The sequence below is a fragment of the Cynocephalus volans genome, chromosome 4 (genome assembly GCF_027409185.1).
Source record: "Cynocephalus volans isolate mCynVol1 chromosome 4, mCynVol1.pri, whole genome shotgun sequence".
In the NCBI taxonomy this organism is placed as follows: domain Eukaryota; kingdom Metazoa; phylum Chordata; class Mammalia; order Dermoptera; family Cynocephalidae; genus Cynocephalus; species Cynocephalus volans.
This window is the reverse complement of record NC_084463.1, coordinates 91,465,436-91,483,893: the sequence shown is the minus strand read 5'-3', so window position 1 is coordinate 91,483,893 and position 18,458 is coordinate 91,465,436. Positions and strand designations below refer to the sequence as shown.

The following is an 18,458-nucleotide window of genomic DNA, read 5'->3' as shown; positions in this document are numbered from 1 at the left end:
TGTCTACTGTTAGCTTATTTCATAGACCGGTTATTGAATCTTGGATGGTAGGGAGGCAGTTTTCCTCCTCTATAATGACATTCTCTTGATTTATAGAGGCATCTGTCAGGATGGAATTCAGTCTTACTTCATCCCAACTCACTCTTCTTTACTCATCTGCAAGAGAGGCCATCACTAAAGGGATTAAAGCCTGAAAAGGCTCATTGCCTCACTAGCTGAGGAGTTCTAGCAACAGTTATGAATTTGATTGATAATCTGTATTTAGCAGGGAGAGATAGGCAAAGTAGAGGTGAATGACACACAAACTTCTTGGATCTCCTGAATGTCTCAGGGTCATGAAAGGTTTTGTAACATAAAACAAAAAGGCACAATCTAAAAACTGTACCAACATGAAATGTCCAATCCAGGGATTCATTTATCATTTCTGCATCTAATATCAAAACCCCAGACTATTTATTCAGTATGCATTCAGCAAACTTTTTAAAGTGCTTACTATTAATATTTGCCAACACACTGAAAATATACGATGGCACTTCTAGAACAAGGGGAGACTCATTCAATAACTCATTAATAAAGTATAGTCAAATTTGAATTGAGTGAATTAACATGGGAGATAAAATGAGTGACAGAAGAAGCCCTGCTCTCCAAGAGCTCACTTGAATGCAGAAGTGTGCAAACTGCGATAAGGGTCACACCAGGTTTCTGAGTACAGTTCTGGGGAACTTAGAGAAAAAAATCAGTCAACATTGACTGAGCAGATTAAAGATGGCTTCATAGTGGAAATGACATCTGAGGGCCCTCAAAATAAGTGGGAATCCTGCAGATGGAAAGGGAGAAAGTGGAATTCCAGGCAGAAGAACCACAGAGCAAAGGCAGAGAAGCATGACAGTGTGGGACCAAGTGCAGGAGGAGGGAGCAGTCCTGAGCAGCACAGGGACAGGAGAGTGCACAAGGACGATGCTGTGGGTGGGTGAATGGGGGAGGAGACTTGGAAGCTGGCTGGTAATATAATGTGAAGGGCAAGGGGTTTGTGCATAATAAAAAGATAACTCTAGAAGTAATGAGAAGATGGTTGAGAAGGGCAAGGAAAGGAACAGAGTATGTATGCGCATGCACGCGTGTGCGTATGCAGGGCACCATGTTTTCTTGTGTGAAGTGGTGTTAGAGTAACTTCACTAACTCAATAGAGGTAATTAAAGTTTTTACAATAATTTACTTCCCATAATGCTTAAATGGAATTATTCCTGAAGTATCAGATATATGATCCTCTTGAAAGGAAGAAAATAACTTCATTATTTTCTTCTTATTAATGTAACACATGTAAATTTCAAAGTAAGTACATGATATAAATTGGATTAAAAAAAAGATGCTAAAAATGAATCACAATCACACCACCAAAGAGAAACATTGTTTGTATGACTCTTCAAATTGGATTCAATTCCGCTACCTTGAACTAGACATTGAGTAAGACTGATGATGAATAGAGTAAGTCAGACAACTGAGGCCAAGCTCATTTTAAGCAGAAGTGTGTGTAGCAACTTTGGCCTTACTTTGTGGAGTGAAACTTGCCGAAGGAGACATTTACAACTACATTATGATAATAATAAATTATAATTATTTTTAAAAATGTGCTAAGCACTATGAAAAACAGTTGAAAATGGTTTTATATTTTGCCACAGACACATTTTTAGCAATTCTTTTTTGTCTTTGAGGCAAAAATGAAAAGGGCAAGTAGTAAAAATGAAGACTCCCTCTAATCTTCAATTACCTTCAAGCGGAAACTTAAGTACTGAGGATGGTAAACTTTTATATGTTAATTCAATAACTCTTTAAAAAATACTAATTATAACACTAGAGATCTATCAGTGAACAAAATAGAGTTACGGTGTCTGCATGCAATGAGCTTACAGTCTCGTGGTTTAGCAAAATATTCTTTCTGCCTCCTCTCTAGAATACAAATCCCAACCATTTTTCAAGATTTGGCTTGTTTCCCACATTTCCATAAAGTACTCTTATACTGTCCTGGCCCCTGCAGGTTTATCTTTTCTCTGACATTCCATAATTCTTACAGATAGTGCCAATATCACACAATTTGGTCATATGTCATCAGGAACTGATCTCTATCGAAAGTCCTTTCTCCTCAATTAGATAAAAAAATTCCTTGAAGACAAAAGCCATGCTATATTACTTGGGGTGAGGGGTAGAATTTTCTGAATATCTGGTAATACTAAGCAAGGCATTTAGAAGATTCCTGATAAAACATTTCAATGTGACTGAAAAACATATTTACTGGAAACCTGGCTCTTGACCATACCAAAAGAGATGTCTTCTCTTAGCATTGTCTTAAGGGTTGGATACATCACAATCTTGGTGCAAATGAAGGGGGCCTGGTGAGAATTTCCTAGCAAAGTCTCATGGCACACTCTTCATTTCATTTTTTATTTTAAAGGTAAATTGTTCATTATTTCCCAAAGATGTTGTACAATTTAAATGTCCCTAGTGACCAAAAGAACAATCCAATCAGTTTTCCATTCAAAACAATAGTTAAATTTAGGCTTGGTTACAAGTAATATTTGCAAAGTGGGGGGTAAAACCCCAATTGCTTGATGTTGTCATTACCTTTCCAACTAATTCAACGCTGTGACAAATTAGAATACAGTTAGACTATTAAAATAGTGAAGTCATTCTGTAAATCCAGTTTGTTCTTTGGCATTTTGAGAGAAGTTTGTTATCTGGAGGTTTCTTTAGAAGCATGTTAAAAATCAATTTGTATGATTTGTATAACATGCTTTGAGCAGGCATCTTGATACAGTACAGCATAATATCCAAATTAAATATCTTGCTTAAAGAAAACCAAGCTGTAAGGAAGCTCCAGTAGAAAGATGAAGATTTACACTGATGGAGCTAGGACGTATTTGTCCTTTATCATAAGCTTTAAAGCTTAAAATCATCCTGTTCAAGGTTATTTGAACACTTGATCACTATCAAGAGCTTCTAATTGGAGTAACTATGATTCTAACCATCTTATCGGTCTACAGAATTGTTTGAGTCGAACTTTTCAGAAATAGGAAAACAGCCAGGGATGTTTATGCCCTTGTGGCAGGGGATGTGATGGTAAAGGATATAGAGTTGAAAGAAAACAGCTCTCAAGAAAATTAAAGATTCCCATGAAAAATTTCTTACTATATGAAGTAGAATTCATTAATCCAATTGTGCTAACTCAGAAGTTTTCATTTTCTGTTTTACAATAGATACTTTTGGAGTCCTTGATTTCTATTAGAAGACAAGTCTACTAACATTTCGGAAGTAGAAAAACTTCCCAAAGTTAGCTGGGAAGAGCATGTTCCCCTGGTGTTGTCATCATCCTCCTTTGGCCATCACAAGTCCTCCCTTCCCCAGCTTTCTGGCCATATCTGACTCAGGCCCAAAGGAGAAAACATTTATAAACAATTTTGTATAACTTAATTGCAAATTCTAATTCTAAAGCAAATCAGAAGTGAAGCTAACATACCAAGCACACAAGTGGAAGAAAGTGGTTTTTTTTTAATTCTTATGCAGTATATGTGATTGGCCACCACTAATGGTAAAACAAAAGCTGTCGCAGGCAAGACACAGACCTCAGTCTTCCAAACATTAGACCAAGTGACATTAACAAAGAATCATTTGAAAAGGCCAAAGAACCTCTTTACACCCACACACATGCACAGAGGCTCTTCCTTGATAGCATCTCTCACCCTCATGTTTAGCTATTTAATACTCCTCTTTGCTAGCCAAGTGGACAAAAACCAATCAACTACATTTCTTGAAAACAGAAGCCATATTTCTCTCTGTCTTGCCTTTTTTTTTTTGTATAAGGTCTAGTCCACAGTGGTGAGCTTAAGTATGTTTCATTTACAAAGGAGCAATCTATATATGAATTTGCTGAGAAATCATCCACGCAATAGGTAACATCCCAGTTGTCTCACTGAGCTTCATTCTGATCACAGAAACAGATGTTTAAATAAATCAAAGAGCAGGGGTATTGCTAATCCAATTGAGAATCATCATGTTTCAGTTGGCTAATACAATTTATGACATTTTACTAAGTCTAATGGTTTACAGTGATTTATTGCAAACAAGAGATAGTGTAGCAAAAAAGGCAACAACAATAACAACAGAATCCCCATCAAGGATATCCAAAAACCACTTTGGTGTTAATGAGAATTAAGTTAATGCCATAAGGAGAGAATTTGGTTTTACTGATCATGGTCTATTTCTGTGCAAAATCTCTCCTCTTTGCTTCCTGAATCTCAATTGTTTTTACAGTATCCATTGGTGACCAAAAATGTGTACCAGATAAGAATATAAATAAAATAATACTGATGCTGTTTACTATTTATTTGAATTCCTATTTTCATACAGGCCTTTCTAACTGCCTGATGTTTTCCTGGAAGATTAGGGGAAATGAAGCCTCATGTTCTTTGGACTTGAACCATCAAATTTTCACCATAAGTAGTTTCAAAAAACATTATTGGTGGTAACTCTGGTTAATACAGGTGATCAGTAATGTGAGTACACATTCACAGAGACATATCAGAACTTTATATGTCTGGGTTCTGACTGACCTTCAGGTTGATATTGTGCTATAATCGTCACTGTCTGTCCAGCTCCCTTCAATGCAGCAGCTGCCTGTTCATGGGATGCTCCACGAAGGTCAATGCCATTCACCTACAAGAGAGGAAGCCAGACAATTTTGCTATTTCATACGGCAGATTAATCTGATAGAAAAAAAAGTTTCTCAAAACTGAGAGGCTATTTAAGATTATGTCACATATCTCAAAACCTCACATCCTATGCACGTGTTTGTTAACTTAGCAAATTTCACGGTCTTGATAATTTTTAGTTAGCAGAAATACGAAATTTCATCTTGTGGTCTTTGTGCCATGGTCTGACTGGGTTAAAAACATTTTTGTCTATCCATGTCTGCCAGGATTTTAGTGCATGCATTTAATATGTCCTTGTGTGTTTTCTAGATTTCTGGGATAGATAGGAGCCTTCAAAATTAGAGGGAAACAGGATAATAAAGAGAGACACATGCAATGCACATAGACAAGTATGTGCTGACAGATTAATATATTCAGATGAGGTTCTGGGGAGACTTATGGAATGGGGCTGGCTGTCTGCCAAATCTTTCTCTTTGGTCAATTGCCTAGTCTTGTCATCCTGAGCTTGGTTAGACAGCCCTGAGCCTTGTTCCAAAATAAACTTGACTGCCCCATTTCTCATGCACAATTCCAGAATGAGTTCTGACAAAATGAAATAAAGAGTGCCTTGAGTTTATTTTGCTATTGCTAACTCCCATTTTGGAACCCACACTGACAGAGAAACAGAGCATCTAAAAAACAAGACCCAAACTGCGCCAGAGTGAAAAATCATTCTTAAGTCAAATTTAATGTGATGCAAAAGCTAAAATCTTTCTTGAATTAATTCACTCTAAGTCAACACAGTATAATTACCAAGTGCTCCCCAACAAACAGGGCTCTGTGTCTGCTGCAGAAGAGGGACAGAAGTCGGGGAACAAAAGTGAACAAGACAAGCCATTTAAGAAGCTTTTCTGCTTGAACTGAGTGCACAGTTTTCTAACCTGCACAGAACTATGTTTTTGGAGATGATGTCAGAATTCTGTTTCCTTTTATTTACACAGCAGGTTGTTATGGACTACGAAAGAAGAGTAAAAGAACTGGTTGGCATTTCTATGTGTAAAATGTATAGTTTTATTTTGCCTCTCATCAATCCTCTTTGACAGTGATATTGAGTGGTAGATGGGGGTGGTTAACACTTGCCCCATCAGGCCTGGAACATCTGTAATCTCCAGTTCCACATTCTGGTCCTCTCACAATAACTTTGTTAATTTTGTTAACAATTCTTTGTTAATTTTCAATAACTTTTATAATTTTCCTTGCCTCTTGCCTGGCTTTCTATTCTGGTGAACTCACTGCAAGCATTGATACATGGTGATATTGGGAATTCCACAGAGCTAGGCCTGGCCTGGCTGTGCCACTGATTAGCTGACTATCATCCCTTTCTGAGCCTCAAATTTCTCCTACCTCAGAGGGAAGGGAATGTTAAGATATTTGAGTCTAAGACTCCCTTAGACTGTAAAGTTCCACATGTACTCCTTGGTAGATGACAGTCATTTTGGAGACTGTCTAGGCTATTGATATGAGTCAGAAGTATGTCTCTGATAGCCAGAAGACACAGGAAAGGTAATTTGATCCAGGTCCCTGCCTGCAAAAAGCTGAACTGCACAAACTTTCTGTCAAATAATTTTTTCTTTTGTCAAACAATTAGAGTTAACTTTTTATTGAAAAATAATATAGGCCTCTATAATTAACAATAACTTATTGTATGTCCTCAAATGGCTAAAAAGAGGAGCTCAAATGTTATCACAAAGAAATTTTTTGTGATGATGAATTTGTTAACTGCCCTAATTTGATCATTATGTATTGTATACATGTATTGAAATATAACTCTGTACCCCATAAGTATAAATATGTACAATCAATATGTTTCTTTTTTCTTTTGCAGTTGGCCAGTATAGGAATCCAAACCCTTGACCTTCATGTTACAGCACTGTGCTCTAAGCAGCTGAGCTAACTGGCTAGCAGCATGTTTCAGTTAGAAAATAAATAAAATCTTTATAGAAACTGTATGATCATGGTAAATAAATTCTGTCTCAGAAAGGTATGAAAGGAAAAGGTAGAAGTCCCATCACCATCTCCACTTCCAGAGATAACTGCTTATTTATTTATTTGTTTGTTTATTTATTTATTTACTTAATCTAGAAGCTGGCCAGTACAGGGGTCTGAACCCTTGACCTTGGTGTTATCAACACTGTGCTCTAACCAACTGAGTTAACCATCCAGTCCTGTGAGTTCTTTTTAAAAATTCACTATATACCCATTTAAGCACATAACTATTTCTGTTGCTCTCTCTACATACATATTTTAATATATTATTGCCTTTTTATTTAAATGAATAGATCATATCACATATTCAATTCTACAACTTGTTTTTGTTTTGCTTTTCATTTAACAATATATTTTGAATATCTTTCACATCAGTTCATATCATTCCTTTTAATGGGTAGCATAGTATTCCATGGTATGAATGTGCCAGGATTATTCAGTGAGATCCCCTTGATGTGGATAAAGTTGTTTCCAGTTTTTTGCTACTACACCCACTTGTTAAAGTGTTTCTGAAGGATAAGTTCCCTGGAAATGAACTTCCAAGGTCAACGGATTTTTGTTTCTTTTAATTTGCTATTATTGCACATTTAAAAAAAGACTATATATTCATTAAACATACAGAAACTAATAAATAATAAAAAAAGACCATAATCTCATTGCCCAGGTAATGTATTAATATAAAAATAAAATTAATATATGCACATAATGGACATTTATGAAAATTAAAGCAGTATAAAAAAGCATAAAAATAGAAGGTTTCCCTTACCTCCTATTATTCTCTCCAGAGGTAACCATGTTCATGGCTTCTTGTATATGAATTACTACTAATTATTTTTTGTATTGTATTAGTAATTACTTTTGTTATAAATATATTATTTTATAAAATATATAAATAATTAAAAATTTTTATACAAATAAAATCATGTTTTACATATTGTTTTCTACCTTGATATGTTCCACTTACTAATATATTTTAGAGAACTTTCTTATTTCACATATCCTTACACATGAATCTCATTCTTTTTAATATCCATGGAATGCTCTGTTATTCAGTGTAAAACAATTTATTTTACTAGTGCATGATCAATGGATCCTTAAATTGCTTCAGTATTTTGCTATCATAAACAATGCTGTAATAAATACCATCTAGCAGTAAGTTGTTGAATAAAGGGAATGAGTGTTAAATTCTGATACCCATTGCCAAATTGCCTCCAAAAATGTAGCATTAATTTATACTCCCACAAATAATACATGATTTTCTACTTCCTCACACTCTTATAATTGTACATACCTCAGTGTTTGACCTTTTCTATTCTGATAAACAACTGTATTTTTTAATTTTGCATTTCTTCAATTATGAGGTTAATCATCTTCTTATATGTTCATTATTACTTGAATTTCTTTTTACATAAAATGCTTGTTCATTTATTTTGTCTATTTTTTTTAAATTTGTTTTTTTAAAAAAAATTATCTGGGTATTGAGAATACTGGTGCTTCCTCAGATAACCATTGGAAATATTGTTCTTGGTTTGCTATTTGTATTTTGCATTATTATATTTGTATTTTATCGTGTTTTCACTTTTCCCTTGGATGCTATATTTTTTTATAGAGAATTTTTCAATGTTTTGTACAGTCACATTTATTATTTTCTTTCCTTTTTGGCTTTTGAGTTTTATATTATATCTTTCCCTCTCAAACATATTTAACAAATTACCCATGTTTTCCTGTAGTACAACCATAGTTTAATTTTTAGCTATTTAATCTTTAGTGGAATAAATTTTGATGTTTGATGTGAGAACCAAGTGAACAGCATCATTTCTTGGACCTTTCCTCTGTAGCATAAGATTTCTACATCTTTCATCATTCTAGTCATTCTCTGAATTTTTCTCAGTTAATGCACTAAGAAAAGTGCAGAAGAGAGTAGTAAGGAACGAAAGACTTGGAGTCAGACAGAAATGGCTTTGAATCTCAAGACTACCTTGAGAAAATCTCTTAATTTCTTTCTTTGGGAAAGTCACTTAACTTCTTTGAAGAATCTCAGCTTCCTGACCTGTAAAATGAGTATAATACCTACCTACCTATCAGGGCTGTTGCAGGTACAAACAGGCATTCAGCAAATAGTATTTATTATTTTCATTAGAGTTTTTTCAAAGAGCTGTGATTATAAGTCATGAAAAAAAAAAAAAAAAACTGATGGGAATTAACCAATGCAGAACATAATATATGGGTTACTTCATGTTTTTGTTTGTTTGTTTGTTTGTTTGTTTGTTTTTAGGAACACAGAATTTCAGCACTAGAAGAGCTTTAGAAACTTATTTGTCCAGCACTCATACATCAGAGAATTAGAGAAGATCCTCACAGGGGAAGGAACTGGCACAAGTCCTATGGGAGTTAGCATTAGGGTAGGACCAGCCCAGGGCTCCTCTTGCCCAGCCCAGTGTTCTTTACACTGCAGCAGATGTGCCCTAATACTCGTATGTGTGTGTTGCATACCTTTTCCACTGGACCAGTAATAACCAAATCTTGCTACTCTTAGGCCTAATTCTACATGAGTCTCTCCATTTGTGGAAATTTTTGTTTCTGCTGTTATCCTGAACAATAACATTGCCTTTGTCCCTGTTGGTTTTCCTCCTGGTTTCCTCTCGTCTTTCAAACTTTTCAAGGTCACTTTGATTCTTATTTCTATCCCTGAGGTTTGAGTTTTTAATCAGTAATCTTTGCTCAAATAACATTTTCAGAGGTATTCACAGTTTACATCATTGATATGACATTTTAAAATACCAAGTGTGACACAGGCTCACATATTTATTATTTCTTTTTCTTTTTTTTTTGCTTCAGTTTGAATTTTCCCTTCTGGATGAATGGATTCTGAGTTCTCTTTAGAGTTCTTTTCTCCTTCAGAAGAAGTCTCTCTTTGAAGCATGGATTCTTGAAGCATGTATTCTCAAAGATTGGATGTAATTATTGTCAAAATTAATAATAATAATAATTGTTAACATTTGTTGAGCATTTTGCATGTATGTAGGAGATATTTATAGATTATCTCATTTAGTCCTCAGGAAGCTTGGATTATTTTTCTCATTTTACAGATAAGGACACTGAGATCAAAGAGTCACTAATGTTAAGTAAAAATGATCATTGGAGGTGATTGTTTTGGACTAAGTTCCTGCACTAGGCCCCAACAAAGCAGACTAAAAGTCAAAATGGAGTCTCTCCTGCTAAGTTCTATATCACTTAAGTTGTGGCCTGACCTTGTAAGAAGTCAGGAGAAAGAACAGCTAACTTCCCTAACAGGCCAGCTTTAATCTTCAGTAAGTATGATAATGAAATTCCCTCTGTTTTAATTCTTACAAAAAAGAGACAGCAAGAAATATCCTGATGTTACCTAGTCGATTATTTTTCTATTGTTCTGTGTTCCTGTCCCTATCTTACAAGGAAAGTAACTCTGAAGTGACCAATCAGCTTTTTGTTCTTTGTTTATGTTCTCTTCAATCTTTTTCTGTCTATAAAATCAACCTCCTCTGCTTAGCTCATTGGAACACTTATTGTATTTTATGGAATAACGTGTTGTCTGATTCTAGAATTGTAATAAAGCCAACTGAGATCTTTAACTGAATTCGTTGTGATTTTGTTTGACACTATCTTACTCGAGTTTATAGAGTGGAAAGAGGATGATTTAAACAGTCTAACTAAAACTCCTGAGCTTTTAACTACCAATTCCCACTGTCTTTTCTTTAGCATCCTGTCCAGTTCTGAAGATCTAAGCCTACAAGATGCCAGTTCAGAAATTTGCCTTTCAAAGGCATAACTCAAGCTCCCTGAAATTGACAGCAGATGATATGCTGGTCTGTTCTGCAATAGCCCCAAAGCAAACTGATCTAGACACTACAGCCCAAATTATAATGATTAGATCATGTAGGGCTGAAGAAAAAGGCTTTGGGTGGGCTAGAAAAATTCCATCTATTGCTACGTCTTTATGCATGTGACTGTCATTGGATAATAAAAATATTTAAATTTTATTTGTTATAACATCCTTTTCACAACCATGTTGGAGATGGATAGAAATCTGAGCACGTTTAGTTGACTTTCAGTTGTTGGAATTTTTTCTTTCAGATGATGCTAATGTGAAGATGAATGGGGTACCATGCCCAAGGTCAACCTTTTCTCTTTCCATTTTTAAAAGATGAGCATGATGTTTGCTACTTCAGCCACTAGGAACCCTGACCTGGGGATCCAGGGGTTCTCTGAATAAATTACTTCGTTCTCTGAAAATATTTTTCTCTTAGTGTTATGGAATGGATAATATCAGAATCAGAGAATTTCAGAAATGGGGAGAGCCTTCATGATCCTGTTCAACCCTGATCTGTACCTGCAGGCTGATTCAACCACATTATTTTTATACCCTTTTCCCCCACCATGTTGAGCTTTTTTTATTTCTCCGATTCAGCCATTTCTGCATCTTGCACATACTATTTTCCTATCTAACATAGTTTCTCATCCCTTTCTTACCTGGAAAACTCTTACTTTTTAATGATTCAGTTTGAACTGACTTTTGGAACGTGCTTACTTGTGAAATTCCATGGACTCTCATGTGATTGAAACTTGTGTCCCTGGCATAGTGCCTGGCAAATAGTAGATGCATAGTAACCAAAGAGTTGAGTGAGTGAATAAACAAGTGAATAAGTGACTCATGTATTCTCACTACTCTACCCCAGGCAAATGATCACCTAACCTCTCTGTGACACTGGCTTAGCTCTGATGAAGAACTCACTATCTTTTTGGGAAATCCATTTCATTTGGGGTCAGCTCCAGTGATAAAAATGTTCTTTGTGTTGAATCTTCCTGGTACTTTCCACTTCTTGGCTCCAGTTTGCTCTCTGATGGCTCACAGAACAAAATTATTTCTTCTTCTGTATGATCCTCTTTGTAATTTGAAGACAGTTTTCTCTTCTCCAGGTTAAATGATCTTACTCCCTTTTCCATTTCTGCATATCATTCTTATTATGGGATCATTTGCTTCTACTTGTAAACCTCCAGTGACAGGGAACTCTCTCCTTCTCTAGTCTGTTCATTCTATTTCTGGATGTCTCGTATGGGTATTATTTCTGGCATCTTGATGTCATTTAATACCTCATCAGAGACTCAGCTAAGTGCATGTGGGGACAAGTACGGCACTATGGATGGATGCTCACTGTATGGCTATTATCTTTCAACGTGTGCCTGGAGTAGTTCCTAGAGTTAAATATAGTGCTGATATAAATTTGGTTTCTTTAAAATATTCATTTTAGTTATTTCCCTTCCAATTTAATGGAAGAAGTGAAGTAGAGTGACACATAGCCACTGTCATGCAATTTGCTGTTCAGTGGAGGACAATGACAGGTAAACAAAAATTAAACACTGGGTAGTAAGTGTGGTGACAAGAAAAGGTCAGTATGCTCTGGGACACAGAAGAGGGACCCTTACCAAGGTATGAGGAGGTATGAGAAAATTTTCTGGAGGAAGCGACATTGAGACAAGATTGGAGAGTTAGTTCATGAGGATGAGTGGAGGTTCCCCCAGAGTGTCGGAGAGAGAGGCATGAGCAAAGGAGTAGCAAGAGGATTCCAGGCACATGTGAAGGTCTGGAGGTGAGAGGGGATGGGCATATCTGAAGATGTCACTGGGGGGGCAGATATGGGGGGAAACATGGAAAAGAGGTGAGAGATGAGGCAAGAGAAATGAAGGTGTTGAAGGTGGGGTGGTGATGATGATGATGAACATGAACATGAACTTGGCAATTATTGTGTGCCAGGCACTGTGCTAAGCATTAAATATCTATGAATTCTCTTAGCCCTTACAGCAGCTCTGTGAAGTAAGAACAGACAACAATCCCCACTCTACAGAGGTGGAAACTAGGGCACAGATTCAGTACCTTGCCCAAGGTTAAATTGCTGATATATGGCAAAGCCAGGAATTAAATCCAGGCAGTCTGGTTTAAGAGTCTATCATAACATACTACTGCCTCTCAAGGATATGGTGGTACAGGGCATCATAAGCATTTTAGAAAATTTGGAGTTTATCTTGACTGCAATGGGAGTCATTTCTTGCCTAAAATTGAGAAATATTGTTTTACCATCATTCCTGTACCCCAGGAGTGCTTACAGCTAGAAATAATTCAGGGAATATGCAAGAAGCATGTGCTTATTGCCAGCCCAGCTGCAAGACTCCAAGGCTGGATTGATCTCTCTGGTGATGTTTCTCAAAAGGCAGCACCAAGTTTCACGACTGCTCAGGTTTTGCATCACAGCTCATGTCACTTGCCTGCTCTGAAAGCCATGTCACGGGAAGAGCACTGGATTTAGACTTGGGAAGGCCAGCACTTAAATCCTGGTCTCTTCACTTATCAGCTGTTTGACCTTGGGTAAGTTACTTAACCTCTTTGAGATCCAGTTTACTCACATGCACCAGAAGATATCCATCCTTATTTTGCTAGATTGTTGAAAGGACGATTAGAAATAAAGCAAATAAAATGTGTAATACTTGGCACGTGATAGATCTCAATAAATGGTTGCTGTTGTGATAGAGCATATCCATTTCCTGTGAAACTAGGACTTTAAAATGGCTTTTATCGGTAATAGTGTCCAAAGAATAGATTCGGTAGAAGGCTGTCTTGAAATAAGAGTGGCTAAGAACTACAAATTTAACTGAATTATTAATTGTAGAAAAACACAAAGGGTTGACCCAGTAGGAAAGGGCTAGATAATTGTTACTAGATTTCAATTAAAATTAGTTAGGTACAGAACCCAGGGGACTGTTTCAAGCAAATTAGTTCACAGTTGGGGGTCTGGGAGGAATGTGGCAGGCGGGCAGCAAGGAAGAAACTAGGGCAGAATTCAAACTATTTCTACTTTTCTCAGAGAGACTATGGATAATAGATGAACAGATGTATTACCAGTGTATTAAATAAGTGTAGAAGGCTCCCATCCTTTCTCAAGAGGGATTAAAATCTATTTTCATTTTCCTGAAGTGATTTGATGCAGTGGAGTGGAAATTCGAGTTCCGTAGCTAACTCTGCCACTAACTTACTGAAGCCAAAGAGCGAGCTGCTCTGGAAAATGAAGATGCTGGGCCGCGTCATCGCTAGGGTTCCCTGGGGTTGGAAATTCAATCATTTCCATGGCTTAAAAATAGCATCGCAAAAGTGTTTTACAGTTAGTAAACTGTTTTCCCACCTCACATTTCTTACCGAACAAGGTGAGACATAAACAAACAAACATAAATACATTCACATGTATTCACAAGTAAACGTATCACATACTTAGGAGGGTAGCAGGGAAATTATGAGTATCCCATTTGATCTTGAATTGTGAGCAGTCTGGGGTGGCTGGCATAGAGCGTGGAGAGGGAGAAAGGAAAGACGGTGCTGGCAGAAATGGACCTTGATTGCTGGGTGAAGAAGTTCTGACACAAGTGGCCATGGAAGGGTTTCACAGAGGCATTTAGCATGATTCGATCTGTGTTTGGGGGAGGCATTTAACATGACTTGATCTGTGTTTGGGGGAGGATAACTAACCCTGGCAAGAGTTAGTGCTGAAAAACAGAATAAGTAGAGGGGATATGATGGCAATATTACAAATGATAGATGATGAAGGCCTGAATTAGGAAAATGGGAATTGAGTTGAGGGTGGGAGATGGGGCATAGACACGAAAGAGGACCCAGAGGGAGGTTCTATGTAGCTATTCTCAAATACTTCTGGGAGCCAAATAGAGTGTTAAACAGTTTGGAAATGGGAGATGAGGAAGGTGTCAAAAATTTTTAAGATGATGGGAGGTGTGATGATACTGTTAATCAAGATGGGAACACAGGACGGAAAATGAGTTTGGATGAGAGGATAATGTATTCTGTCAAACTTAGACATGCTTAGTTTGCCGTGTCTATGAGATATCAACAGTATTGCAGGCAGTTGGAAAATACCCATCTGGAGCTTAGAGAAGTGGTCAATGCTCATCATGGTTTCAGTTTTTGTATTCCTAAAGTTAATACCCTGATCAGACTAGATCTAGACGTAGAAGAGGCTTGATGTATAAAATGGGGATAATAAGAGCAATGACTTCATAGAGTTGCTGTAAGTTTCCATTAGTTAAAATACATGTAAAGCACGTAGGACAGTGCTTGGTATATAATAAGGGCATATAATTATTAGCTATTATTGACTACTCTCCTGATACACAAAAAGTACATTAATAGATGACCTGGGTTAGTATAAAATTATCTTAATAAAGGCTCAGTTGACCAAGAAGTGCTATACAGGAAAGCACTATCCTAGGAGTTAGGAATCTTGAGTTCCAGGTCCATCCTGTTGTTAGCTTATTTTACTTTGGAAAGTCCCTTCATCTCTCTGGGCCTCAGTTTCTTCATCTAGAAAGAGAGCCTTACGCTAAATCTCTGAGGTCCTTTCCAGTGCTTAATAAATAAATACATTGTGTGCTCAATATGTATTTTGTGGATAAATTGAGAAAAACAGTTTGTTCAGCATTAAACCTTTCATACACCCTCCAGCATGTTTCAGAATGAACTGCCAATTATATCTGAAGTGGAAATTTCTAATTAAGTTCCCCTCTCCTCCTGGAGGCTGTTGCACTTGGTGGAGAGTGATAACATTTCTGACAGTAGATACATGAGAACTCAAGACCAGAATTCTCCTAGAGCAGAAGCAAAATGAAAAACTGATATTGCATATTTGCATATCCTAGCAGGTAAACATTAATGTCTCTTTCAAATTGGCTTGCTAATGCAATAATTCGCATATATTTTTAAAAAATCTTTTAAAATGTTTTGGTTTACCAGGGCATTCATAGAGGGCTGATCATTCTGGAATCTATTGAAAATAATAAAGAATAATTTTGTCATACAACCCCAGCTTACTATAGGCCTAACACAACAAGCAAATTTTAGGATTCATGTGCTTTGACTAACAAGTTAACTGTCTCTGTAAGAATAGGTAAGCAAGAAATAGTTGAAACCTTGTAAACTATTATACAAATACAAGAAGATATTAGTATCTCCAGCTCTGATTTCTCCCTTAACTCTGAATTGCTTGTAAGTTCATCTGCTTACTTGACACTTCCAGTTAGATGTGTAAGACTTTTCAAACTCATCATGCTCCAAATACTACTATGGCCACCCTCCACTCAAACCAATGAACCCAGAACCTTAATCTTTCTCTCTCCCTCCCACCTCCCCATGTAACCAGCTGCATATCTGTTTACTCTAGTTCCAAGCCATATTTCAATTCCACCCACTTTTCTCCAACTCCACCCCTATCCTTCTAGGCCAAGCCATCATTCCTTCTAGAGATTCTGCAGTGGCCTCTTGACGGGTCTCTCTGTTCTCTGTCTTCTAGACATTTTCAACTCAGCAGCCAGAATGACCTTTACAAAATGTGGATCAGATCACGACTCTCCTTTGCTAAAATCTTTCCACTGGCTTGTTATACTTTGAATAAAATGTGAACTCCTTGTTTTGGGCTCTGCCCATCTCATACCACTCTCTAGCTTCTCCACTGTTCTTTGGCCACAAGAGCCTTCATTCTGTCTCACCTCAGTCAAAATTCCCTCCTTTGACTGGAGTGTTCTTTCCTAGCTTTTCTCATATTTGATCCCCGATTAGCACAAGTCTCAGATAAAATATCAATTCCTCGGAGAGATCTTCACTGACTACCCCTTTAAAGTAAACTACTAGCCTATCTTTAACACACCCTGTTAAAATTTCTTACAGAATTTAGGCCCACCTGATATTTTATTATCTCATCTACCCTAAAAACAAACAAACAAACAAAAAACCAAAAAACTTTCTCTTGAGTAGGGATCTTATCTTTTCTCTCCATACATCTAGTGCTTAGAACACTATGTAGGTACTCAATAATGTTCCTTGAATTAATGAGTGACTATAATGATTAGATCACATAATTTTATTCAGAGCATTAAAATTTATTTGACAACCAGTTCTCGCTCACTTATTAAGAGCCAGGCACTGATCAGAGTCCTTTTCACAAGAAATTTGTCAACTAGGGGGAGAATGGCTGATTTAGCTGGCTTGCTGAATCAGAATCTTTGAGGGTGGGGCCCAAGAAGCTTTATTTTTAAAAAGCTCTCTAATGACAGACGATGAGTCAGATGTGGACACCTCTCTTGGTGATGTACCTCTGTTTTCCCCTGCGCTCTTGCCAGCCTTCAATTGTGCTGTCTTTGATTTCAGCCTCAAGTTGTGCTGTGACTTGGCTGTTTTACAAACTTGCTGGCCCTTTGGGGCTCCATCATCAATTAAGACTTGGCAGAATGGCTTGGGAACTTCCTTCAGGATATACTTGGAAGAGAATGTGGACATGAAAACAGTGATCCACCCAACACACGTGAGACCTGGGCTCCTCATTCCAGCGCTGTACCATATTGGGCTTTGTGCAAGGGTCTCTGTCAATAGTAGTGTCTCTCAGAACTGTGTAAGGCTGTAGATATCACAGTAGAGGTGTCCTTGAAGCCACCAACCAATGTATTAATGCTCTCGAGAACATTGTTGCTAAGGAATCACTCACCTCCACATCACTGAGCCCCAAACTGTGCAGGCAAAGGGTCAGACAGGTGTAGGAGGCTAAATTCCTGTCCTCATGATCTGCTTTGTGGCTTCTCACCTCACCCCTCAAGCGCTCCAGGATTGGGGTGTGCTTGTGCTTCCAGGTTGACAGATTCCCTTAGGTTAGGCTCAAATTTGAAGGTGAGACCCTTTCCTTGATGGACGGTGGTAATAAAAGCAAACTTCTGAATTTGGTCAACATGTTCTCCCTTTTGAAATTGGTGGAAGATTGCATGTGCTGTATTTTTTTTTTAATTAGTTTTTTCTGTGGTTTCTGATATTAGGATATCACTAAATTTAATCTACTGTTAAAAAACACCATCAATAGAGAATTGATTAAATAGGTTATGAAATGTTCATATAATGGAATACTATGCCACCAACAGAAGCAGTGGCATACATGTCTAATATTCTGAAACTGAAAAATATCCATGACATATAGCTAAGTTAAAGAAAAGTAATTTGTAGAACTGTATGTATATATAAACCCATTTATGTAAAAAAAAAAAAAAAAAAAAAAAAAGGATATATGATCTTACAGAGAATGCCTGAAAGTTTATACAACCAAATGCTACTGGAAGGCAAGGGCTATGGTGTTGTGGCAGGGTAGGAGAGAAATGCTGAAGAGGAGAGAAGAGATTACATTTCATTTTATAGTCTTTTATATTATCTGAATAATTTTAAGTGAACATGTATTACCATAAGAACTTTCAAAGTTATACAAAAAATGTTTTAACTCTGAATTTGAGGTTGTCAATAAAAACCAAGAAGGTCTATGCAGTCAAATTAAAAATACAGTAATATGTATAGGAAAACTGAGTCCTAGAGTAATCAAATTTTCAAACATTACATTAATCCATTCAATAGCTTCTTACTGAATGCCTTCTGTGTGCCAGTCATTGTGCTAATTTCAGGGGAAGCATTGGTGAAGAGCAACAGCTTGACCCTCAGTGATTTAGAATCTAACAGTAGTTCTCAACTGGGTATAGAAATGTGTGTGGGAGGGAGGTATTTTTTTGTTGTTAAAATGTCAGACTTGGGGGTCAGCACTGGTATTAATCATGCAAGGCCCAGGCATGTTAAACATCCTGCAAACTGTGGCATAGTCATGGCACAGTGAA

General features: G+C 37.0%; 1 protein-coding gene across 11 annotated transcripts in view; it reads right to left on the bottom strand.

Moving 5' to 3' along the window:
* DLG2 (discs large MAGUK scaffold protein 2) overlaps positions 1–18,458 on the bottom strand; it is a 2,032,915-nt gene that overhangs the window by 291,859 nt on the left and 1,722,598 nt on the right. For all 11 annotated transcript variants that reach the window (XM_063094161.1, XM_063094165.1, XM_063094169.1 and 8 more), the window contains one exon: positions 4,605–4,707. In XM_063094161.1, the coding sequence (XP_062950231.1) occupies positions 4,605–4,707 (103 nt within the window). The remainder of the gene's footprint in view (positions 1–4,604; positions 4,708–18,458) is intronic.